Source organism: Dryas octopetala, chromosome 8 (genome assembly GCF_963921425.1).
Source record: "Dryas octopetala chromosome 8, drDryOcto1.1, whole genome shotgun sequence".
In the NCBI taxonomy this organism is placed as follows: Eukaryota; Viridiplantae; Streptophyta; class Magnoliopsida; order Rosales; family Rosaceae; genus Dryas; species Dryas octopetala.
Window position 1 is genome coordinate 4,477,522 of NC_141373.1, and position 23,043 is coordinate 4,500,564.

The following is a 23,043-nucleotide window of genomic DNA, read 5'->3' on the forward strand; positions in this document are numbered from 1 at the left end:
TGCAATGGTGCAACTGCAAATCCTTAATTAATGACTTTGATGCACCAACTATTGTCTAAAAGGTAATACTAACCAAAACAATAAAAATCCCGGAAAAGGAAAAAAATAAAGGGGCCAACGGAATAAAATGGAGGGATTGTATTAGTAATTTAGTATTACTTTCCCCTCTTTTTTATTATTTTTTCTAAAAAAGAAAAAAGAAAATTTGAAAAGACAAATTTGAGTGTAACTAAACTAATGAGGAGGTGATCCCTGCCTATTGGTTAGTCTTAGAACTAAACTACTACAATAGATTCCTCGTCCGCTAGTGGTGTTCCAGTGTTCCACTCCACTACAAGTCTACAATACAACAAGGTAACTGATGATACAACCGATCCGATTCAATTCATCTTTCAAATCATTGCTATAATTTATTGCTTTTTCCTTTTTTTATTAAGAAAGATTGATTTCTATAAAAAGAAAGATTGATTTAACTTATCTCCCATCTGAACAAGTCCATAGTAGTCACCAGATGCCACTGCCATAACCCCAAAACAAAAAAGTTTTTTTTTTTTAATTTTTGTTTGCTAAGATGCTTTTGCTTTTATTTATTTGTTTATGGTTCTTGTCCAAATGGTAATAATGACATTAATTGAAAGGAAGAATATTCAAGAGCTGCTGAGCTGTGGTAGTGCTGTCTCTGCTGTGCTGTGTATGCACTAAGCAGCCTCATAGTTTAGAAATTTTACCAAATCTTTAATTTTGGCATATATATATTTTTTTTCAAGTATTTTCTCTTGGGTTTGCTTTTAGAGCCCTAGACGGCATTGGTTGGTATTCAATCCCCTGAGAGCTCCTACTCCCATCAATGGGGTACTTGGACTGTTCCATGAGAACCCATTACTAGCCCCCAGGTACTCTTTGCATTAATACTCACATAGACAGAGCAACTTGTTCATTTGGGTTGTGAAATTTGCTTATAAATTTCAGTTTTTTCCTTTTTTTTTTCTTTAAAGTTTGAAAGAGAAATTAAATTACAGCGTGTGAAGGGTGATGCAGCAATCTGAGCAGTGTGAGCTGACGTGCTAAGCAAAGAGAGGAGGACAAGGGCAGGTGTCGAAGACTCACCGCTCTGTTTCCAAAGGGCTTACCTCTGTTTCCCTTGTCTTCTTCTCCTTTTTTACCTTTTCTCTGGGCGACTAAGGTCATTTGCTTTTTTTGTTTTTATTTTCATAATTTGGGTTTCATTGTCTTGGAAATTAAGAAAATATCACAACTAAAGGCTTAAGCTTTTTGACGGCGTCGTTGCTTTTGCAGACAGACACAACAAGCACCCATTAAACGCTTACGTTTGAGCCTTTGAGGTAAACTCAAACCACCTTTGTCTGTTTTCTATTGGGTTGCCTATGTTTTTCCCTTCTGTTTCACTTTTGGTTTGTTTTGTTGGATGCTATTTAGCCTTTGATCCAATAGTCTAGTATACCTATGTTTCTCTTCTCATACAGGTCTTTGGTTATACTGATAGTCTGATAGTGGATCAGTTTGCTGTTAAGATTGTTGAACTGGGTGATCAAGAACTGGTTCGTTTCATTGATCTTTGATCTGGGTTTTTGTTGTCTCGCTTGGGTTGATTAATTATTAGTGAGACTTGAAAATTGAGAGGGTAGCAATCGATTTTGAATTTTGAGTGGAAAATGAGTGGAGCTGTGCTTGTGGCTGTTGCTGCTGCTGTTGGTAATTTATTGCAAGGATGGGACAACGCTACGATTGCAGGTAATCTACTCTTCCACTTCCTACTTAGAGGGTATTGATATCTTTATGTCTGTCTTTTTCAACATCGAAAGTTCTTTCTTTTAGATTGAGAGCAATAGCCGCTTTTTTAGCTGTGTTTTGTTTGCTAATCAAATTTTCTTGATGGGTGGTCTAGCGAAGTTTACTTCATGGATTCATGAGTGGTCCACGATCCTCCTTTCGGATTTTCCTTTAAGTGCTACCATTTTGAGTTAAGCATATGTGATTGAGCTACCTAATTACTTTTTTGCTGCAGCGTCTGTTTTGTACATAAAGAGGGAATTCAAATTAGAAAGTGAACCAGCAGTGGAAGGGCTGATCGTGGCCATGTCACTTATAGGGGCAACTTTGATAACAACATGCTCCGGAGCCATAGCAGACTGGCTAGGCCGCCGTCCTATGCTTATAATCTCTTCTGTCCTTTACTTTTTGAGTGGTATTGTAATGTTGTGGGCTCCCAATGTTTATATCCTTCTCTTGGCAAGGCTTTTAGATGGATTTGGAATTGGTTTGGCAGTTACCTTGGTCCCCCTTTATATATCTGAGACAGCCCCGCCTGAAATAAGGGGATCGTTAAATACCCTTCCGCAGTTCACTGGCTCTGGTGGAATGTTCTTATCGTATTGCATGGTTTTTGGGATGTCGTTGACGGAATCACCAAGTTGGAGGTTGATGCTTGGGGTTCTTTCTATTCCTTCTCTTGTTTATCTTGCATTGACTGTATTTTTCTTGCCTGAGTCTCCAAGGTGGCTTGTGAGTAAGGGACGGATGCTTGAGGCCAAGAAAGTTTTACAGAGGCTGCGTGGCAGAGAAGATGTCTCTGGTTAGTCATTTTGTTCTGATTATCTTCGAAAAATTGGCTACTTCTGTTATACAGGGATTGATTTTATTTTTTATATTATTTGCATGGTGCTTTGGTGTTTAAGTGGGAGCTTACCTTGACATTCCTAGTGATAGGTTTCTGACCCATATTTCTATTGAGAAGGAACTTCAGCAATTCATTAAGGATCAATAATTCAATATAGATAGTAAAGCTTCTAGAAGTAGATTGGAGTAGATTGGTGAAACAGCGATTTGTTTCAATTCAATTTTGGGTAATTAGAGTTGGTCATGTTTAAAAGCTACCTTTTCATTCTATGTTTAATGTGAAGCAAAATTCTTCTGCACATTGTTTTTAGCCCTAAATGAACCTGCCAGATAGTCCATGTTTGCATTTAGGATTGTTATGGTACCTGAAATTGCAGAATTCATTTGGTCTGTTCCAGGTGATTGGTTGGTTTTCTACCTTCAGTAAGATGTTTGTTAATCAAATCATGGCATAAATTGGGACAAGATAATGTTGAGGCGAACTGTAATTGCTGAAGTGTAAATAAATATTACCAAACATTTTTAGAGTAAGCATCTCTCTTTTTCTTACTTCAGGTTGCATCATTCTGCTGTGGGTAGCCATTTGTTAGGAGGTATGCACTAGTTGTAGGGAAACATGTGTTATTGCTATGATTTATTGTTTGGCTGCTTTTGGTTAACTGGATTATCTGATAAATCTAGTGAAATGCAAGGCTTTTTTCTTTCCCTTATAGGGGGAGAAAGAAAATTCAGTACTGCATGCTATTCGCTTAAGTAAAATAACTATTTGATTTACAATGCTGGATTATTTGAATGTTATTGATCCTTCTCAGATCAACAGGTGAGATGGCTTTACTTGTTGAGGGTCTTGGAGTTGGGGGTGAAACATCTTTCGAAGAGTACATAATTAGCCCAGACAATGACCTTGCTGATGACCATGATTTAGCCGAGAAGGATAAAATCAAATTATATGGGCCTGAACAAGGTCAATCCTGGATTGCCAGACCTGTGACCGGACAGAGCACTATTGGCCTTGTATCTCGGCATGGAAGCATGGCAAATCAAAGTGCACTTGTTGATCCTCTTGTCACTCTCTTTGGCAGTGTTCATGAGAAGTTCCCTGATACAGGAAGCATGCGGAGCATGCTTTTTCCACACTTTGGCAGCATGTTCAGTGTGGGAGGCAATCAGGCCAAACATGAAGAGTGGGATGAGGAGAGCCTTGCCAGAGAAGGTGATGACTATGCATCTGATGCAGCTGGTGGTGATTCTGATGACAATTTGCAGAGTCCATTGATCTCACGTCAGACAACGAGCATTGAAAAGGACATGACCCACCCGGCCAATGGAAGCCTTGCTAGCATGAGACACGGCAGTCTCACTGGTGGAGACCCAACTAGTAGCACTGGGATTGGTGGTGGTTGGCAGCTGGCATGGAAATGGTCTGAAAAAGAAGGCCAGGATGGAATTAAGGAAGGAGGATTTAAAAGAATTTATTTGCACCAAGAGGGTATCCCTGCATCTCGTCGTGGGTCTATTGTTTCAATTCCTGGTGGTGATGCACTGCCAGATGGTGATTTTATCCAGGCTGCTGCTTTAGTGAGTCAACCGGCTCTTTATTCCAGGGATCTTATGCATCAGCATCCAGTTGGACCGGCAATGGTTCACCCAGCTGCAACTTCTGCAAAAGGGCCAACTTGGAGTGATCTTTTTGAACCTGGAGTCAAGCATGCTTTGGTAGTTGGGGTGGGACTTCAGATACTTCAGCAGGTATTAAATGGCATTTACTGAAAACGCTCTAGTATTTTGCTTGTTTTTAACCTCTACTACTCTTCTGCTTGTGATCTTTTATAAAAAACTCACAACTTCATTCCATTACCATTGTCCTTTCTTATTTTGTGGCATGCAGTGTGGTGCCAGAATTTTAGTTCTGCTTTCACTCAAATATAACTCCATGCTAGTGTATTGAATCCTTAGTCAACATACTCTATTTTTGCTTCCTTTTGCCTTTTCATCTTGAGGTTTCAATGTTAAGTGTTTTGTGATATATTTTCAAACCATCATTGCTATATTTAATTTATGCATTTTTGCACAAGTTTGACTATATTTCTCTTTTCTGTTTTTATATATTTTTATTTAATAGAGAATGTTCTTTGTGCTACCAAATATAGCATTCTCAAAATGAGACCATTATACGTAAGAGTTTACCTTGCACTCACCTTTTTACCAGACCATTCAAGCTTGTACCTCTAAGGATTTTTCTCTTCCATGCAGTTCTCTGGCATAAATGGGGTTCTCTACTACACACCTCAAATTCTTGAGCAAGCAGGTGTTGGAGTGCTTCTTTCAAACATGGGCATTAGTTCAGCTTCTGCCTCTCTGCTTATCAGTGGAGTAACAACCTTGTTGATGCTTCCTAGTATAGCTGTTGCCATGAGGCTCATGGATATCTCTGGCAGAAGGTAAATTACTTTCTTCTTGTTATATCTTGCCATCTTGGTTGAATGGCCAAACATATACTGTTTCGTAAAATTTAGTTCGAACTGGCATGTCGGTTTTCCTGATTGATAAGTTTCAGGCCCTTGATTGTTTACATATATCGCTTTATAACAATATCTATAATTAACTTGCTGTGACTATCTTTTCATTCCTTAAGCATTTACCCCCTCTCACATTCTTAATTCAGGACTTTGCTGCTCAGCACAATCCCTATCTTGATAGTATCTCTCACCATCCTAGTGCTTGGAAGTCTTGTGGATATGGGCAGTGTAGTGAATGCATCAATCTCGACTGTTAGCGTTGTTCTCTACTTCTGTTTGTTTGTTATGGGGTTCGGGCCAATCCCCAACATACTCTGTGCTGAAATCTTCCCCACCCGAGTTCGAGGCCTCTGCATTGCCATTTGCGCCCTTACGTTTTGGATTTGCGACATCATTGTCACTTACTCCCTTCCGGTGATGCTCAAATCTGTTGGGCTTGGTGGCGTTTTTGGCATGTACGCGATTGTGTGCGTCATGTCTTGGATATTTGTTTTCTTGAAAGTCCCAGAAACCAAGGGCATGCCCCTTGAAGTGATCACTGAGTTCTTCTCTGTTGGTGCAAAGCAGGCTGCAGCTGCCAAGAACAATTAACTTGGTCCTTGTTGGATGAAATTTTGATGGCCACTGTACCTTCCTGGTTTTGCTTTGAATCTACTTTTTCGTTACTTGTTTGGAAATGGCACGGTCGATCCCTGTAGAAAGGATCATATATATTTTCTTAGTCTCTCTCATTGTTATACTTGATATAAACGAATTCAGAGATTTTGTGTAAAATATGCTCGGAAGTGAAATTGTGGAATGATTCATGGTATCCCAGCTAAGATTACATCACTTCACTTTCACTGAAAGAAAATCAAGGAAAAAATAAGTTTCTGTGGCCTTTGTGGTTTAAAAAAGAAACAAGAAAAAGGAAAATGAAACATTAAGCAGCTCAGAGGAATAGGCTTGAGTTTTCATTAGAACTTGGTTACAGAGACAGAATACACTACTACTGCTAGTGTTATGGTGAATACTGCATGTTCAGTTTGCTGACCATTTTATTTAATGTCAGACCGCGACGATCAAAAAGGGATATAAAACTAGCAAACTGACAAAACCAAATTTTAGCATCTACATTTTCTGTGGTAGAATTCACACATTCATAAACAAAGGCTGTACCATTACATACAAGTCTAATAACATCGACTTGTCTGGTTTGCAAATCCATGAGTTGAAAATCCACTTCATTTGTGACACTTCTTCATAACCGTATTGGCAGGACCGGATGGGCACTTAAGAGTGGCACTTTAATCACCCACCAATACAGTTCACATGGCATCTATGACCACAGTAAAGGCTACACAAACTCAATCAAGCAGAGACTGCACATTTTCTGAATTTTGCATCAACTGTAGCATTATATAAGGACCCTATGGAACATAATTTTGGGAAACAAGTCGGTAAACATTCAGCATTTAAAGACCAACTACCCTTTTACCCCATCCCCATGTCTGCAGATTAGCACTTTAACCACCAGAGTTCAATTTGTTTCGCTTCACCAAATGTGAGTTCACACATCAAACATCCAACCAAAGCTGACACATTCAAAACTACTAGGCAAATGTGGGACAATGAATTTGAATTTGGTGCTCAAACAAAAACATTCATTGCAATTTTGCTGTGGGTAAAAAGGCTGCGCCAAAATACAAATCAGAAAAACACAAACACCTTATGCATTGTTTACATGCATGACGACTTATTTTTGATGCACCAACTAACCATCATTACCATATTCTGAGTACAAGTGCAAAGTTCAACTTCATCTGGGAATGGTCCCAACAAGCCTGGCACCAACCCTGTCAAGCCTATTCACAGTAGCCACCGCTTTCAAACTCCCATCCTTCAAAAACGCCGCCACCATTTGCTCCCCAATCTCCCTCCCTCTCTCCTCATTGTCTGTGACAGCAACAGCAGTCGGCCCGGCCCCACTAATCGTGCAGCCCAACGCTCCGGCCTCAATGGCGGCCTTCTTCACAGCGTCCATGCCGGGAATCAAAGGCGCCCGCCGCGGCTCCACAATTTTATCCGATGACAAGGCCTTGCCAAGTCCCGCCAAGTCCCCTTGCAGCACCGCCGCCACCAGCGCCCCGGCCTGGCTGCAATTCCACACGTGGTGGGCCATCCCAATCTCCGCCGGCAGCGCCGCCCTCATTTTCTTAGTCGGGGCTTCGAATTCGGGACTCGCCAGCACAAAGAACAATTCTTTATCCACCGGGAACCTCAACCGAATCAATTCCAAAGGCTCGTAGCTCCGGACCAGAACAAACCCTCCCATTAACGCCGGCGCCACGTTGTCGGCGTGGTACCCGGAAACCTTCTCCTCCGATTTAAGCCCGGCGAGCACTAACTCCTCAACCCCGAGTTTCCCGCCAAAAATCTCGTTGACGGCCACGGCGGCGGCGGCTGCGCTGGCCGCACTGGATCCCAGCCCACTTCCCAGTGGCAGGCCCTTTTCCAGAGAGAGGGAGAGGCCGACGGAGCGCACGCCGAGCATCTTCATGACCTCGATGGCGGCGATGCCGGCGCAGTTCCAGATCGGATTCTTGCTGAGCTTCTTGGAATGGTTGCCGGAGATCTCGGAGATGGAGATCTCTCCCGGGAGGACCTGCGGGTCGAGAGTGATGGAGACGAAGTCGCCGAGGCCGTCGACGGCGCAGCCCAGGAAGTCGAAGCCCGGGCCGAGGTTTGCCACGGTGGCGGGCGCGAAGGCCTTGACGGAGGTGTAGACGGGTTCGGGTTCGGTGCTGGTCAGTGAGGGTCTGGAGGGGAGGGAGAGGTTGCATCTCAACTGGGGTTTGGGCTTTGCAGATGGGATCGTCGTGAAGACTTTGAACGGAGATTGGTGGCAGATCGCCATTGTTGACAGACACTGTGAGTGAGTGAGTGGGTGAGTAGCTTGGGGTTTTAGGCTGTGGAAGTACGCTTTAGACTTTAGAGTGACGACAGGCTTGGGTTTTGAAGAAATTTCATGGGCCGGGTGGGCCGGGCCTAAACACTAGATAGTGGCGGCATAAACTCATGAGCTTTTTTCATTTGTAATACTTAAACTTTGACCCTTGTCTCAATGTGATACATGAACTTTTATTTGTCCTAATTAAATACTTAAATTTTTATTTTGTATCTAATAGGTATCAAGTAAATTTCTGTTAAAATTGTTAACAAAAGTTAAGGACAATATAGCCACTTCATCTCTCCTCCATCGCCCCCCCTTCCCCCGCCCCTTCCTTTCTCTGCAGATTGTAGAAAAGTAAAAGAATAAAATAAAAAACTCAAACCTCTCTCCTCCTTGGACAACCCAGCCTCGCAACCTCTCCCCACCATCGACAACCTCTCTCTCAACCTACCTACCTTCCCTCTCACCACCATTTGCACTGGCCGGAGGCCTTCTCTTCCCCCTCCTTTTTTTTTTTCTTCTCTTTCTATCTTTCTATTTCTATCCCCCTCTCTTTATTCCTTTCTCATTTTGGATTTGCATTGGCCTCCCTCCCCCCTCCCCCCCACTGCATCGGCTAACCCCTTTATACAGGAATATAATTATCAGAGTTATTTACTCCCTTTCTTAAACTATTTTTTTTTTTTTTAGTTTTTTTAATTTTGGACTTAGAAGTTTAGAGAGTTATATACTCTTCGAAGCAACAACCACGACAATGTACTCAATCATTGTATGATGTCTGGTAAAGAAGATGAGTCATTCACCCCCCAGGAATATTTGGGTTCATAGCATCAAGTTCAACAGTTCTGCCCCCCAAAGCTCCTCTTTCATGACATGTTCCCAATCCGATGAAGAGCTATCATGCCAAGCTGTAGGAAGCTGATTTGCAGGCCTGTGGATCCTGTGATGTTGTGTCCCTGGATCATCCTCAACGAAAAGACGGAATAGAGAGAGGGGGAGAGAAATAGAAGGATAGAAAGAGAAAAAAGAAAAAGAAAAAAAAAAGGGAGGGGGAAGAGAAGGCCTCCGGCCAGTGCAAATGGTGGTGAGAGGGAAGGTGGGTAGGTTGAGAGAGAGGTTGCCGATGGTGGAGAGAGGTTGGGGGGCTGGGTTGTCCAAGGAGGAGAGAGGTTTGAGTTTTTTATTTTATTTTATTTTTTTACTTTTCTACAATCTGCAGAGAAAGGAAGGGGCAGGGGGGCAATGGAGGAGAGATGAAGTGACTATATTGTTTCTAACTTTTGTTAACAATTTTAACAGAAATTTACTTGGGTACCTATTAGATACAAAATAAAAGTTTAGGTACTCAATTGAGACAAATAAAAGTTCAAGTACCACATTGAGACAATGATCAAAGTTTAGGTACTAAAAATGAAAAAAACCCTAAACTCATTTTTCAGTTTTCACTATCTCATGGAGTTAGTTATTAACTTATTATGACACATCCTTATTTTTCATTTTTATAGAAAACCCAAAACATGAAAAGGAAAAAGAAGATAAATCCATCTACTTTTTTTCACCTTCAAAGTTCCAAAACACTCATCAAGTAAAGATTTAGTATAGTTATTAAATTGATTAACTAATATTTTTTTGGTCAAATGATATGATAAATTTTGTTAGTGACGACCGATATAAACAGACATAACCAAAAAAATTTTAATAAGTGAAAAAATTGGATGATTTTGCCCATGATATGTTTCACTTCTCACATCTCAACATCACATGCCACCAAGTGACATTCATAGATGGACTCAAATAATAATATCTAACGAATTAGCCAAGCTTCATTGTCAGCATTATGTATTTCCCGAGAGTTGTTGTTCATTTGCATTCTCCTTGATGATGTAATCCTTGATTCGTCTTCCTTCTCATTTGAGAACATTATTTCCGTACGTTTTCTTTTTGACTTATTAGTATTCTTCGTTTCATCTACCTTTTTGTCGATGAACGATAAGAACGTGAGGAGTGTTGAGCGAGATCTGCTGCCGCGGATAGAAGGCAGCTCAGACTGGTCATCAGATGCAGGGGAATGGCGGCTGAACTGGCGTAATGCCAACCAAAAGTGAACGAGTAGAGCGATAAAACATGCAATGCCACAGATGAGGAATAGGCCCCAGAAGCTTTGTAACTGAAGCTGGTCTGATATGAGGTCTGAGGTCTGTGAAGCACAGGCCTTTCTTGACAGCCATTTGTCATGAATCTTCTGAAGGTCACCATTCTCTGATAGTGTGAGAATGGCAGTTGACATGTCAATGGCTAGAGGAGAGTCTCTTGGAAATGCCTACAAAAACAGATGTGGTAGAAGCAGTAATATAGCCATATGTTTTGGGAGATTGTCAAACCATACATTTCGGATTTTCTTAACAGATATCTAACATGTTATGTTGCTATACTATCAATTTAAACCATGTGTTCAAAAAAGAGTCTATCTAGTCAATAGTTTATACTGAAGTATAAATATTAATAACTTGTAAGATTGTCAATCTTATAAATAACATTTCAGACTATTTTACCAAACAAAAGTATTAGCGCGCTTCTGGGTATATTGAGCAAGTTTTGGGAGAATGGTGAAGCAAATATATGTTTCATGTCCCCCAATACATTCAAATTGATATATGGGAAGATGCAGATTGTAGAGATGATGAATGACTTGAAAGTAATTATGTTGAGAAACTCACAAATCCCCACCCACTTTTGGTGAACTCCTGCCCCCTAATTGAGATCATGCAGTTGTCTGAGAGGAAGAGCTCTATATATGGTCGTTCATCAACCACAGCAGCAACAGTTCTTTTCTTAAGGGCAGTTGCATATTCTTCCGGTGAGCCAAGAGGAACTAGTCTAGATTTTGGGATGTTGAGCTCCTCAACCAAATAGTTTTGAGCAAAAGACCCTACTTGGAACCCTATAGGCTCAGTGCTCGTTATCAAGGCATCGATTCCGGTGATGGGTGATGATAGTTGTTGTACAGTGAGCATTGAAGTCAGGCTGGCTGTGTAGCTTGAGTTGATTATTAGAACTACAAAAAGCCAGATGAGCAGCAGCATGCGACCTAGTGTGCTCACTGTATTTTCTCCTGAAAGTTCGAAGGTCTTTTAAACACACCATTAAGTTCTTCGTAAGAACACAACATGTAGTGCCAAAATAGAACTTACTATGTGCAAAAAACATGGTAGAGAAGCTGAACCTGAAAAATAAAAGAATTAAGGCAGATGAGTCACAAAAAGAATGATGGGTAAGTTAAAATAGAGTCTACAAATTAGGGAAATGTTATGCTATCATACTGTCAATTGTGACCATTGGCTCCGTGAACTCTTATGTGTGCCACATTCACAGTTTGACAACATAGCATACCAAATTAATCCTACAATGTAAGAAGTATTTACCATAAAATTGTGATTATATGTTTCCTAGGAGGTCCCCGGAACTCATCGTTAATTCTATGTTCAAGAATCCACACGACTGATCCAATAATCAGGAAGAAAACTGCTGTGACTCCCCACATCAATGGAGTAAATGGCTTCAAGAATGCCCAAGCTGTAGAATTTGACCTCCTAACTGGGGCCACCACAAATAGCCCTGAATCTATATATGGCTGAGTGAAATCCACAATCTTTGTTCTGTTTGTGACAATTGCAATGTCACCTACAGCAGCATCAAACACCTACAAAACAAGGTTTTAAATCAGATGAAAAATTCATCTTCACCATTTTTTTCTGTGAAAAGTAAGTTAGCATCATCTAATTGTTAAATTTTACTTACACCAGAAGCAACCATGTGTACAAGCTCGTAGTAGTTTGGGTTCTTGTGACCATCACCAAACAGAACAAACCTATGTGGAACTGCATAGGGAAGCAACTTTATGGCTGCAAGGAATATATCAATGCAAAAACCTTCAACTATATCTGTACCATTTACTCGTGATACAAAGTCTCGATAGCTAGCTCGGTTTGGTACTCCAATCCTTAATTGCTTTCCATTGTTTGGAAAAACCCACCCACGAGGCTTCTCTGTTGTCCCTCCAGGCCATAACACAGTGTATAACTGTTGGTTCGAACTAGACCGGCTAGATGATGTCTCAGGGGGCACAACAGATAGACCAGAGTTGTTAGACCAGTATCCAATTTTCTGATATCCATTTTCAATTATGTTAACGATATCATATGAAGGATTCAAGGGAGATCTGTCTTGATGAAATGCTATTGGACCAGTCAGACCGGTAGTATTGGTTTGCAATATGTTTGTCAGCAACTGCTTCCCACCATGAAAAATGCTCAATGCACCAAGGTTCATAGTCCCTCCCCCAAGACCACTTCGACTAGTAATGTTGGAGAAGGAAATGGTGCCTCCCTGATCCAAAAGAAAATTCACAGCATGAGCAAGCATCCAAACAGCATCATAGGCATATAGACCATAAGGGTTCAACCCAATAGAACCATTACTCAACTTGTTCCACCTTGATACAAAAGCCCTTTTTGTTTTTGAATCCGGTGTGTGTGGGCGAAGAGTGAGAGCTCCTTGCATAGAGCCAGCAGTCCTTGGAGAAAGTGGCGAAGTTGAATCTAAAACAGTGGATAGCCAAGTAGTAGCTATCCAAACGTATCCACTCTCCATCATCCCAAGATCCTTGGCAACATCGAAAACCAAGAGACCGGATTTGGAAAATGTGTGTAGTACAATCACTCGAGACTCCATTACTCGAATCTTTATCAACTGATTTTCAACATCTTCTCGAGTAACTGTCGGTTCTGGTGGAAGTACTGCCTTGTAAGCAATCTTGTGGCGTTTTTCTGCAAGTTTATCACCTAATGCAGTAACACCATTTCTGCCCTGATCATCATCAGTGAACAATGCAACCACCTCTGTCCAACCATAATAACTAACCATATCTGCAATAGCTGTCATCTGGAATTGATCATTTGGTGCAGTTTGAACAAAGTAAGGGTACTGTAGACTTGATAGGGTGGGGTCCAGGGCTGTGAATGACAACAATGGGACATGTAGTTCATTTGCAAGATGTGAGAGTATATGGGCCATTACAGCATTTTGTGGACCAATTATAGCCACAGTATCAGACTCCATGTACTTCAATGCTGTGATTAACAGAGACATACAAATTATTAATAAAAGTTCTCAAAGACAAGAGAAGTAAAAACAGGCATAAAGAAGGCAAAAATTGTACCCCCAATGATGCCAAGAAATCCACTGAAGTCGGAGTCATGAATAGATATAGACAATTTAGTTCCACCAAGAATGCTTGGATCCGAATTCACATCCTTCTCGGCGGCTTTGATGGCAATCTTTGAGACTCTTCCATTAATGGTGCCTAATGTGAAAATAGCACCAACGTTCACAACAGCAGGTCTTGAGGCCCCTTCTGTGGATCGTTGTGTGCAGATAATGAATATTGACAAGAGCCAAACTAGATTCATTGTGATACTACAGTGTTTCACAAAGTTTCTTCCTTGCCAAGTTTCTTATATTGGAATGAAATGAACCAGTAAAGTACGATAGTTTAGATCCGCAGCCACGCTCCTTTCCTCACTCCACTAGGGACTGCCTTTGGCTCAAGCTATCAATAGCAATAGTGGAACCTCGCTCCGTCATCGGTTAAATCTCCTAGCAATAAGCAACGGGCTGTCGGCCTATGATCTGTACTCGTTACTGGCCACTTGGGCTCATCAAACAATAAAAGGTAGTTTACTTGCTTACTTGTTAAGGAAGTTTGAAGTACAAAAATTCCTGAGACATGGTATCGCTCAATCAGCACTCCAGTCTTTCCCACCTCCGGTCATTGATTCGAGAACAAACAACCAGACCACCAGCACCTCCTGCCATGACTGACCTGCCTTCTTCACCAAAAAGGGTTTCATTACTTGAACAATGAACAATCAAATTAAATTTTAAAATCACACTAAAATTCACTTTCTATGTCAGAGTTAACTACAAGCAACTTGAAACTCAAAGTGAGAAAGGGTAGCATTTTAAATTAGGAACAAAACAGCTAGCACCACCATATCATTCAGAAATATGAAGAAAATCTTATTATGTTAATAAAGTGGTGCAAAAGAGAAGAAATACCAATTCAAAGTTCAGACAGACAGAACCAAAGGCAATAAATTATCGAACTTTGAGGATTGCTCTACTTGAAACCCATACGCAACAGACAGATAACTGGGCAAACCAAAAGCACAATCTGTCTCACTAAAGCAACATCTTGGATTTATAAGAAATGCCCACCAAGCTCAGCGCAAGAAAAAAGTGAAAATTCAGGTGGTTTCAGTGTCTCACAAGGAATAGACACTCACCTCAAACTTAGAGTGGGGACAGGGCAGAGGAGCCAGAGTAGCGCTGTTACTTTGAGGCACACAACCACCCCCATCCTAAAAAGCAGGGAAAGTATTTTAATAAGAGCTAGTGGCATTCAAAGACAGAAAAGGAAATAGAATTGAATATTCAAATAAGCGAAAAAAAATAAATGTATACACTGACTAAAGTAAAGCTAGAGAGTCAAAACTCACAATAAATGAAGAATCCCATTAGAGCTGAGGGAAGGGTAGTTCCATTATTTAATTCTTATGATGAGAATACTTCAAACTAGGGAAATACAGCAACTTGGGCAAATGGTTTTCCACTTGGTCTTTGTGAAGGGGTACAGGGTTTGCTTCTCTTTTGTATCAGTCACTCTTCAAAACAATGGCATGGTAGAATTCTTTGGAGATAAAGGGAGACAGTGATACGAGAGATACAAGGGTAGGCTATAGGCTATATGGAGCCTACTAATTGATAGGACTCATGAGGAAGAATTCTTACAAACAAAGGGTGTATACAATGCATCTCACACTATATTAGGGTTTAGGGTTTAGGGACGTTGTATACAATTTTTGTATGTAAGAAGTTCTCAATGAGAAGAGTTTTTTTGGGTGAAGGCCACATGAACATGAATGCAGTTGGGTGATGACAGTTTATGGGGCTTTTTGTGATGTTATTCTTTGGTTGATTCATAGATGATGATGGAATTGTTGGTGGTGATTAAAGATGAAAGATGTTAATGTGATTGGTTTGGAATTTGTTCCCCTGATTGGTTATCATGGCAGGGTGAAAAAAGAACATCTGAAGATGCTGTCTCTCTGGGTTCCTCTGACAAAAGTCCTCTAAACATGATGCCTGAAGTTTTACGATTAAAGGTATAATCAGACGAAGTCCATCAGTCTTAGCTTAAATGACATTTGGTGGGGCACATAAGGAGTTATACATACATTTGGTGGTAACGTTTCCTCATTCACCATAGGACTGCTGGCCAGCTTTTTTGGTTGGTCCTACTACTTAAGGTTTAGACACTACAACGAGAAAAATTTATCTATAACGAGTGTATACACTTTATGTCTCTATTGTTACATGAAAGTTTTACTCCATTACAACAATATCAAAGAAGCAAAATAAGGTAAAATTGATTTATGTGATTCTCACACAATTTCACATGCACGATTGCTCAACCCACACATGAAAATGTTAGCAACTACTAGATTCGATCCTAAAGTTTAAGCTGTTAGGAAATGAACCAATATGATACATCAAACTTGTTTAGTCCCATCTAATTTTATTTTTTATGCATAAGATCAATAGCCCAAAATCAGTGGCCCAAGTTTTGTGTATGGATCATTTATGCATAGATGTTTATTCAATCAATTTAGTGAACATCCATTGTTTTCAAGGATTTAGCTGAAACATGATTCAATCATGTGTTTGCAAATTCTTTCCTGATGTGACACTGACTGACACTTTTATGGTTTGAAGAAAATATAATACAATTCAACCAAAAGGTCGATTTCTGAAAGGAATTAACTTATGGCATGTTAGGCAAAAATCTGCTTGATTCTCAGAAGGATGCTTGAAAATATGTCCAATTTGCACAGATCTGCAGCTGCTCCAATGGTAACTCTGATATTCTGCATAGTGTGATGTTAATTCAAACCAGCCAAGAGATGACTGGAAATGAATCATGGGGATGAATAAACCCCCTCAATTATGTTTTAAAAATGGCAAAAGAATGAGCCAATGAGCTTCAAGATATTCAGGCTGATGTTCCAATTCAATCGGTGCTGAAAACTTAGTTTTTATAGGGTGAATTCATTGATACATATCACAGGATTGCAGACCTTTCCAAATCCAAATTCTCCATCAAAAATCGTGTACCTCAGTCAAAAATCCTCTCCCCAGTTGAGAAGAGTAAAAACCCAAGTGAGCTGAAAATGCAAAGCACCCCTGGTATCATGAACACTGATCTCCAGCTTTCCGGATTCGAAAGATCCGAATGAGCAGATTTAGCAGCCTCAAGAAGCTTCCCAGTGAGATCAACCCCAATTATGCCAGCCAAAGTACCAGCTGTATTAGACACTCCCATCACAATTCCTGCATATCTGGGAGCAATATCCATGTGATTCACTGCAAACCCAGCTCTCCCTAGTGCCAAGAAACCAAGGGCCACAGAAGAACAAATTATAGCCCCGCTGGAAGTTTTGAACCCGGGCAGTGCCATCAATGCAAGAGAAGCAACTATGAACCCTACAGTGTTCAACAACTTCCTGGTTGTAGTCACAGACAAGAGCCTCTTTGTAATCCAGTGGTCTGCAAACACTCCACCAATGTTTGAGAATATGAACATGTTAAGATAAGGCACCATCTTGTAAGTGCCCATTTCCTGAAGACTAAGCTGGAGGCCTTGTTGGAACTTGGAAGTATGTTGGAAGCCAATTCATCATCACATATAAAGCATAATGGAAAGTGAAATTGTTCACCACAATGGCCCAAACTGGAAAACTTTTAAAAATACTCGTCCATGGAATTTTGGCTGTTCCAATAGAATTTCCTTCATCTTCCACCTTGATCTTCTGATGACCTCCTTTGATTAGCAACATTACTTCCCCAAACCCATTACTAGTGGCTTTTGGAAGCTCAGATTGAGATGGGTCGCTAGCATAGTTCAACCAAAGCACTGACCATATAGTACCCAATGTTGCTTCAGCTAAAAACACATCTTGGGGGCTCCTCAACCTCACAAGGCTTGGAATCACAAGCATTCCTAGAGCTGCACCAAGGTACATCCCAGAAGTTGTGAGAGAAACAGATCTAGACCTCTCATTTGGTGGGACCCATTGAGCAAGAACAGAGTGGATGGAGGGGAACATGAACCCCTGTGCCACACCAACAAGAAATCGAGCCAAAACCATCATCGTGACGCGATTAGGGTCTAGTGGGACAAAAGCATAAGTTAAAGACCATGACACAAAGGAGAGGAAGAGAACCCACCTCCCTCCTATTCTCTGAGCTGCAAATCCTCCAGGCACTTGTGAACAGGCATACCCATAATAGAATGTGGAGAGTATAGTGCCTTTGCTTGATTGGGTTACCCCAGCAGCATCAGCTGCTGCAGTCAGGGGCGGATCTACAATGGGGTCAATGGGGTCAATTGACCCCATGAACCCAGAATTGCTGGGCTTGAGAGAAATTTTTGACCCCATGAACTTACTGGCAGCAGTGGCAGGCAGAGGGGCAAGAGAAGGGCGCAAGTGTTTGTGAAAATGGCTGACAGAAATGAAGAACAGAATGATGAGGAAGATGAAGCTGTAAACGGTCACGTGAGATGCGTATGCTGTTTTTTGAATTATAAACTTGCCAAAACGACGTCGTTTTGGCAAGTTAATTAAACCTCTGAGTACCAGCCAGGCAGCCACACACACATCACAGAATGACAAAAATTGAAACTTGGTCTGAATTCTGAATTTCTGAAACCACTGTCGCCCACTCGCCCCTGCTCCTCTACCCGCGCAGACGCCTGCTGGCCCTGCTCGGCTGCTCTGCTTGGCTACTTCTCCCTCGCGACGCGACGCCCCTGCTCCTCTACCAGCGCCGACACCTGCTGGCCCTGCTCTGCTTGGCTGCTGTGAACCTGCTACTTCTCCCTCGCGACGCGACGCGACACGGCGGCTGCTGCTGCGAACCTGCTACTTAATCTTGCCCCCATAGCAGAATGTTTCTGGATCCGCCACTGGCTGCAGTGTATGCAATTGAGAATCCCACACGTTCTACATAGCAAATGCATGTGCTGATGAAAGTTAGCGTGACAATCAAGTAACGCTTTGGAATTTTTGTCCTCATACTTCACTGTTATTCTGAGCAAGTAGCACAATTGTCGAACATCTAAGAAGTACTGCTTCAGAAGAACATGGCTATGGGGTTTGTAGCTGGGCAGATCTGAAAAAATTATTCAAGGTTATTTCAGGTGGCCATTCATGTCAACATGCATATATGACATGACAACAAGAAATTATAAATGTGAAATCAAACCCCATGTTTTAATTACTGAAAAAGAAGCTGACAAAGTGACAATTTGTGTGGAGCCAAAACTATATCATGCACATAAATTGATTAAATTTGAGTACTCTGACATGGCCATTGGTTTGCTCAAATAACCCATCATTCAGTAGACAGTCTCAATCTGCAGGGAATCAGGGATTGAGAGTTTGAGACTGAAGGTTAGCACTAGCATTTCATTCCATTGTCCAGGAGCTGATGGCGCTTACCTTTAATATATGCCATAAGCCCAACAACTCTTCTTTTCTTTTCTATAATTCTATGTGTGATTGGTACACAATTAAATATATTGAGGGACCCTTTTGGTCAGCTTCAAGGTGTTTTGGGTACCTCTCACTCATCAAAAACAAAAACATGTTATGAAAATGCCCCTTTTTTTGCTTAGTAATTATGAAAATCAATGTGAAAGGCCTCCTCTTTAATATCCATGTTAGTGTCTTTGAATGGAAACATGACAATCTAAATTCTAAATAAGAAAATAATTAAGGTGTCTCATCTATAGTGGCATATATTTATTATTTTTTAACAAGAAAATTACAAGTTGAGATCCTCATGCCTAATTAACATAAACTCAAGGATAGCTAATTAGCTATAGAGTTCTAAATTGAGTGGGAGAATTTGTCACATAATCGTGATGACGACTTGACACAAGTAACTAATAATACAATGACAGGTTGTCATTAATCATAATTGATGAGACTTTTAACATTTATGTCATTTTAGTTATGCAAAATTATAAATCGAATATATAAAAGATCATAAATTGAGCCCACACATGCACAATTTATCTTAAAATTACATTGCCTTCTAGAAAAAGAAAAAAAGAAAATATAATTTAAGTGAATGAAACATTTACTTATAGTTTTGTATTTTAGTGAATGAAACATTTACTTATAGAGGTATAGGTTCGTCGTGACAAAAATGTAACTCTCTCTTCATAAAAAACGTCACTGTTAAAAATGAAATAAAATTAGGTGATGTGTGTGTGACTGTGTGTCGATGGTATAGAATTTACACTTTTCTTTGCAAACCTCAAATTTCAGTTGTTAGAGCATTGAAAACATGAAATGGGATCAGCGCTGTCGACGACCGTCAACTACCTCTTCCCACGTTTGGTGAAAACCGTCAGTCCTCATCTGGCCGTCAATTCTCAACTGTTGTATAATCCAACGGCTCTAAGAGACCCCAGCCGCAATTGTTGAACCTAAACACTCGAACTACAACACCCTCTTTTCCCATTATCCGGTAAACAACCCAAATATCCAATTTCCAACCGCCACGTGTCAGAAATCTGAGTGCTAATCGACGAGTCCACCGGATGACTGCTAAACACCGGTCGAAAAAAGCCACGTGCCAGTTCCCCCTGCTTTCTTCATTGATCAAACTCTTGTCTGCACCTTTTATTCAACGAATCAACATCAATCCTACACATATCAAACTCAAAAAAATCATTTATGAAAAAAGAACAAAACCATTTTCGGTTTGAAAGCTTTGGAGACTTGTGGGCATGTTCCTCTCCTTTTCCAATTTCTCTTTCAGGGATCTTTGAAGATTTTCTTTTAGCTTACCAGAACAGTACGGCAAGTATTTTCTTCATCTTCATCATCATCCACCAATAATTTTCTTTTATTTGTATCTTCTGCATATGTCAAGCTTGATTCTTTGTGGTTGAACAGTTGTCTTCTTTGGTGTGTGAGTCTTGTTGGGGTTTTGAGTAGTAAATTTGGATTTTGTTGCTTAACTTATTTGCTTAGTTTGTGATGGTTTCTATATTTGGATTTGGTTTATGTATTCTGAATCTGTGAATTATGATTTTTTATTCTAAATAAAGCCATGTTTTTTATATTTACCAAAAATGAAATAAAATCATGGTTTTTGTTTTTACTCTTTTTTTTTCTTTTTTTTTCTATCTGAAATTTGATATGGGTTGTGGCAGATTTTGGTTAGTTGTCAAAGTTCTTTGAATATGCTTTTAAGGGTGTTTATCTTTTCAGTGCAATTAAGGGTGTGTACTTGTAGCTTGTGGTGCCACAGAGCTGTTTGATCTTTCATTTAGGAAAGTGAGTGAAGAATTTTCTGGTAACTTTCCACTCAGGTACCCAACAAAGCATCTGAAGAAACAACATAAAAGGAGGATCGATATTAAAACTGTTGTGTGGTACAAGTTGGGGTCTGTACCTGATATCAGAAAGTGTTTGTTTGTTAATACAGTACAAAGCTCTTGAAGTTTGAACGGCCTCTTTGTACAAAGGAGTGCTCGATAGGGAATACTTGAGAACCAGTTTCTGATCAAGGAGTGGATTATGTTTTGGGTAGAAAATGGCTGCAGGGACAGACAACCCACCTCCACTTTCGATGTTAGATGGCAGCTACAGAAAGGAGAATGTAACTGTGACAAGAGATGAGAAATCAAATACTTTTGAGAATATAAAGCAGCTGAACATTGGAAAACCTCCTCGGCACCTCTCAGCTATTAGGTATTGTGTGAGCTCTGCCCAGTTGGCTCCTGCAACTGAAGTGGTGAGATTGTCTTTACTCTGAATTCATCACCCGTAACAATTGCAGTTTTTTCAATCATTCCTTCATATTAAATTTTTATGCCATTTGATATTTCCGTTTGACTCCTTGCTTTAGGAATTGGATATTGGGATTGTTAGCTCAAAGTCCCCATCAGATAGTAACTCAGCATTTGTACCTGCTTTTCGCTCTGGAAGCTGTTCAGAGATTGGACCAAAACCATATATGGAGGATGAGCATATCTGTATAGACAATATTCTTGAACATCTAGGTGCAACTGCGAACTTTCCTTCTCCTGGAGCTTTCTATGGGGTCTGTAATTTAATTTCCAACCATATATATTATATATATATATAATTGTGACTATAAAGATTAATGCTACTTATATTGGTGATTCTTCTTGGTGCACAACTACGATAACATGCCATGATGTGTCAACATTTTTGTTCTATTGCAGGTTTTTGATGGGCATGGTGGTACTGATGCAGCTTCTTTTATCAGAGAGAACATTTTAAGGTTTATAGTTGAGGATTCACATTTCCCTCTTTGTGCCAAGAAGGCTATTAAGAATGCTTTCATAAACGCTGATAATGCATTTGCTGCTACTGGTACTCTTGATAGTTCCTCCGGTACCACTGCAATTACTGCTCTTATCTTTGGAAGGTGAGAGTTTTTGTCATTCTTTTGTGTATTTTCTCATCTATTATTGGTAAAGTGAAATTAAATTGTGTTGGTCTTGCTTAAACTAAATACTTACCATGTCCTTGAAGTACTCTGTTAACAGTTGTATGTTAGTCTTTGCATCCGTCTTATGCTCTATATGACTCCCTTGTTGCATACCAGACTTTGTTTTTGTTCTTTGGAAACGATTTTTGAACAACTGGTAACAGAGAGATTTTAAAGTTTATGGAGTTATTTGCTGTAGTATGGTTAATGTGACAATTTGGGTTCGATAGGGTTCATTCTATATTATAAGTTATTGTAATGTACCAAGTCCACGGGTAAACTTTCATCTTTGCCTATCAACCACTCTTCTTGTCTGTTTCAATGTCATCCATGGTGCTTTTCTCCAGGAATGCTTTCATGACTTTACATTTCCTTGCATCAATAGGCAGGGGGTCACTTTGTAAACCCTTCCATTGTGCACTGGATATTGCTATAACATAACTTTATGGTCTTGACCAGGTAAACTTGATAAATTTTTCTATTAGAAGAATGTACTGAAGGCTGCCTGTAGAATATCAACCATAAAATTCTCTCTATGCTAGTTGTGTCTTTAAAAATGGCATCATCTTGATTTTATATATAATTGCTCTTTTTAGGACAATGCTAATTGCCAATGCTGGGGATTGTCGAGCTGTGTTGGGAAGAAGAGGCAGGGCAGTTGAACTTTCCAAAGACCATAAACCCAATTGTGCCTCGGAAAGAGTAAGAATTGAGAGGCTGGGAGGTGTGGTGTATGATGGATACCTTAATGGTCAATTATCGGTGGCACGAGCTCTTGGAGACTGGCACATGAAAGGCTCCAAAGGTTCCTCATGCCCTTTAAGTGCAGAGCCGGAGCTTGAGGAGACAATTCTGAGTGAGGAAGATGAGTTCTTGATCCTAGGCTGTGATGGGCTGTGGGATGTAATGAGCAGCCAGTGTGCAGTCACAATTGCAAGAAAAGAACTAATGCATCACAATGATCCCGAGAGATGCTCAAGAGAGCTGGTTAGGGAGGCACTCAAGCGCAATACCTGTGACAACCTGACGGTGGTTGTGGTGTGCTTCTCTGCTGACCCCCCGCCTCAGCTTGAGATCCCAAAGTTCAAATTCAAGAGGAGTATATCAGCAGAAGGTCTGAATCTTCTGCAGGAGGTACTAGATAGTAATGTATGACCAGATTTGATGCTCAATCACGTTTGTGAATGATATTGAACGATCAGTCCTTTTTCTCTTGCATTTATTTATTCATAATGCATCAACGGCCAACCATTGCTTTTTTTGATCTGCCTTGGGATCTATTTAATTTGTTGGCTTTTGAGT

At 40.4% G+C, this 23,043-nt stretch overlaps 4 protein-coding genes and 1 pseudogene across 12 annotated transcripts; 2 read left to right on the forward strand and 3 right to left on the reverse strand.

Moving 5' to 3' along the window:
- Nucleotides 1-690: 690 nt before the first annotated feature.
- Nucleotides 691-5,987, forward strand: LOC147276261 (monosaccharide-sensing protein 2-like). Of its 5 annotated transcripts, none has more exons than XM_086252912.1 (8): nt 691-893; nt 996-1,183; nt 1,297-1,343; nt 1,485-1,752; nt 2,027-2,593; nt 3,458-4,386; nt 4,891-5,078; nt 5,303-5,987. In XM_086252912.1, exons 4-8 carry the CDS (start codon nt 1,674-1,676, stop codon nt 5,745-5,747), a joined length of 2,208 nt encoding a protein of 735 aa, XP_086109038.1. In that variant the 5' UTR covers nt 691-893; nt 996-1,183; nt 1,297-1,343; nt 1,485-1,673; the 3' UTR covers nt 5,748-5,987. The 5 variants fall into 5 exon arrangements, with proteins under 5 accessions (XP_086109038.1, XP_086109039.1, XP_086109040.1 ...); XM_086252913.1 differs by having other exon boundaries at nt 1,020-1,183; XM_086252914.1 differs by having other exon boundaries at nt 1,029-1,183.
- Nucleotides 5,988-6,116: 129 nt separating this feature from the next.
- Nucleotides 6,117-8,104, reverse strand: HSK (homoserine kinase). The gene has a single exon (XM_086252918.1). The coding sequence runs from the start codon at nt 8,050-8,052 to the stop codon at nt 6,955-6,957; it is 1,098 nt and encodes a 365-aa protein (XP_086109044.1). The 5' UTR covers nt 8,053-8,104; the 3' UTR covers nt 6,117-6,954.
- Nucleotides 8,105-9,873: 1,769 nt separating this feature from the next.
- LOC147276263 (glutamate receptor 3.2-like) lies at nt 9,874-13,556 on the reverse strand. Its single transcript, XM_086252911.1, has 6 exons — nt 13,307-13,556; nt 11,887-13,217; nt 11,511-11,788; nt 11,280-11,311; nt 10,806-11,200; nt 9,874-10,408 (listed from the first exon to the last, which is right to left on the reverse strand). Exons 1-6 carry the CDS (start codon nt 13,554-13,556, stop codon nt 9,893-9,895), a joined length of 2,802 nt encoding a protein of 933 aa, XP_086109037.1. The 3' UTR covers nt 9,874-9,892.
- A 2,355-nt stretch (nt 13,557-15,911) lies between these two features.
- LOC147276264 (putative anion transporter 5) lies at nt 15,912-18,282 on the reverse strand (annotated as a pseudogene).
- A 1,645-nt stretch (nt 18,283-19,927) lies between these two features.
- Nucleotides 19,928-23,007, forward strand: LOC147276265 (putative protein phosphatase 2C 27). Of its 5 annotated transcripts, none has more exons than XM_086253409.1 (5): nt 19,928-20,078; nt 20,594-21,018; nt 21,133-21,327; nt 21,473-21,678; nt 22,338-23,007. In XM_086253409.1, the coding sequence occupies exons 2-5, from the start codon at nt 20,818-20,820 to the stop codon at nt 22,894-22,896; spliced, it is 1,161 nt and encodes a 386-aa protein (XP_086109535.1). In that variant the 5' UTR covers nt 19,928-20,078; nt 20,594-20,817; the 3' UTR covers nt 22,897-23,007. The 5 variants fall into 5 exon arrangements, with proteins under 5 accessions (XP_086109535.1, XP_086109538.1, XP_086109536.1 ...); XM_086253412.1 differs by having other exon boundaries at nt 19,935-20,078; nt 20,710-21,018; XM_086253410.1 differs by lacking the exon at nt 19,928-20,078 and adding an exon at nt 20,119-20,186.
- The last annotated feature ends 36 nt before the right edge of the window (nt 23,008-23,043 follow it).

Coding starts and splice junctions, on each gene's coding strand:
- LOC147276261 (XM_086252912.1), top strand. CDS start 1,674: ATGAGTGGAGCTGTGCTTGTGGCTGTTGCTGCTGCTGTTGGTAATTTA. Junction 4,387..4,890: donor GACTTCAGATACTTCAGCAG/GTATTAAATGGC, acceptor TCTTCCATGCAG/TTCTCTGGCATAAATGGGGT. Junction 5,079..5,302: donor ATGGATATCTCTGGCAGAAG/GTAAATTACTTT, acceptor TTCTTAATTCAG/GACTTTGCTGCTCAGCACAA.
- HSK (XM_086252918.1), bottom strand. CDS start 8,052: ATGGCGATCTGCCACCAATCTCCGTTCAAAGTCTTCACGACGATCCCA.
- LOC147276263 (XM_086252911.1), bottom strand. CDS start 13,556: ATGAATCTAGTTTGGCTCTTGTCAATATTCATTATCTGCACACAACGA. Junction 13,218..13,306: donor ATTTCTTGGCATCATTGGGG/GTACAATTTTTG, acceptor TGTTAATCACAG/CATTGAAGTACATGGAGTCT. Junction 11,201..11,279: donor TACCATGTTTTTTGCACATA/GTAAGTTCTATT, acceptor TCGAACTTTCAG/GAGAAAATACAGTGAGCACA.
- LOC147276265 (XM_086253409.1), top strand. CDS start 20,818: ATGGCTGCAGGGACAGACAACCCACCTCCACTTTCGATGTTAGATGGC. Junction 21,328..21,472: donor CTCCTGGAGCTTTCTATGGG/GTCTGTAATTTA, acceptor GTTCTATTGCAG/GTTTTTGATGGGCATGGTGG. Junction 21,679..22,337: donor ACTGCTCTTATCTTTGGAAG/GTGAGAGTTTTT, acceptor TGCTCTTTTTAG/GACAATGCTAATTGCCAATG.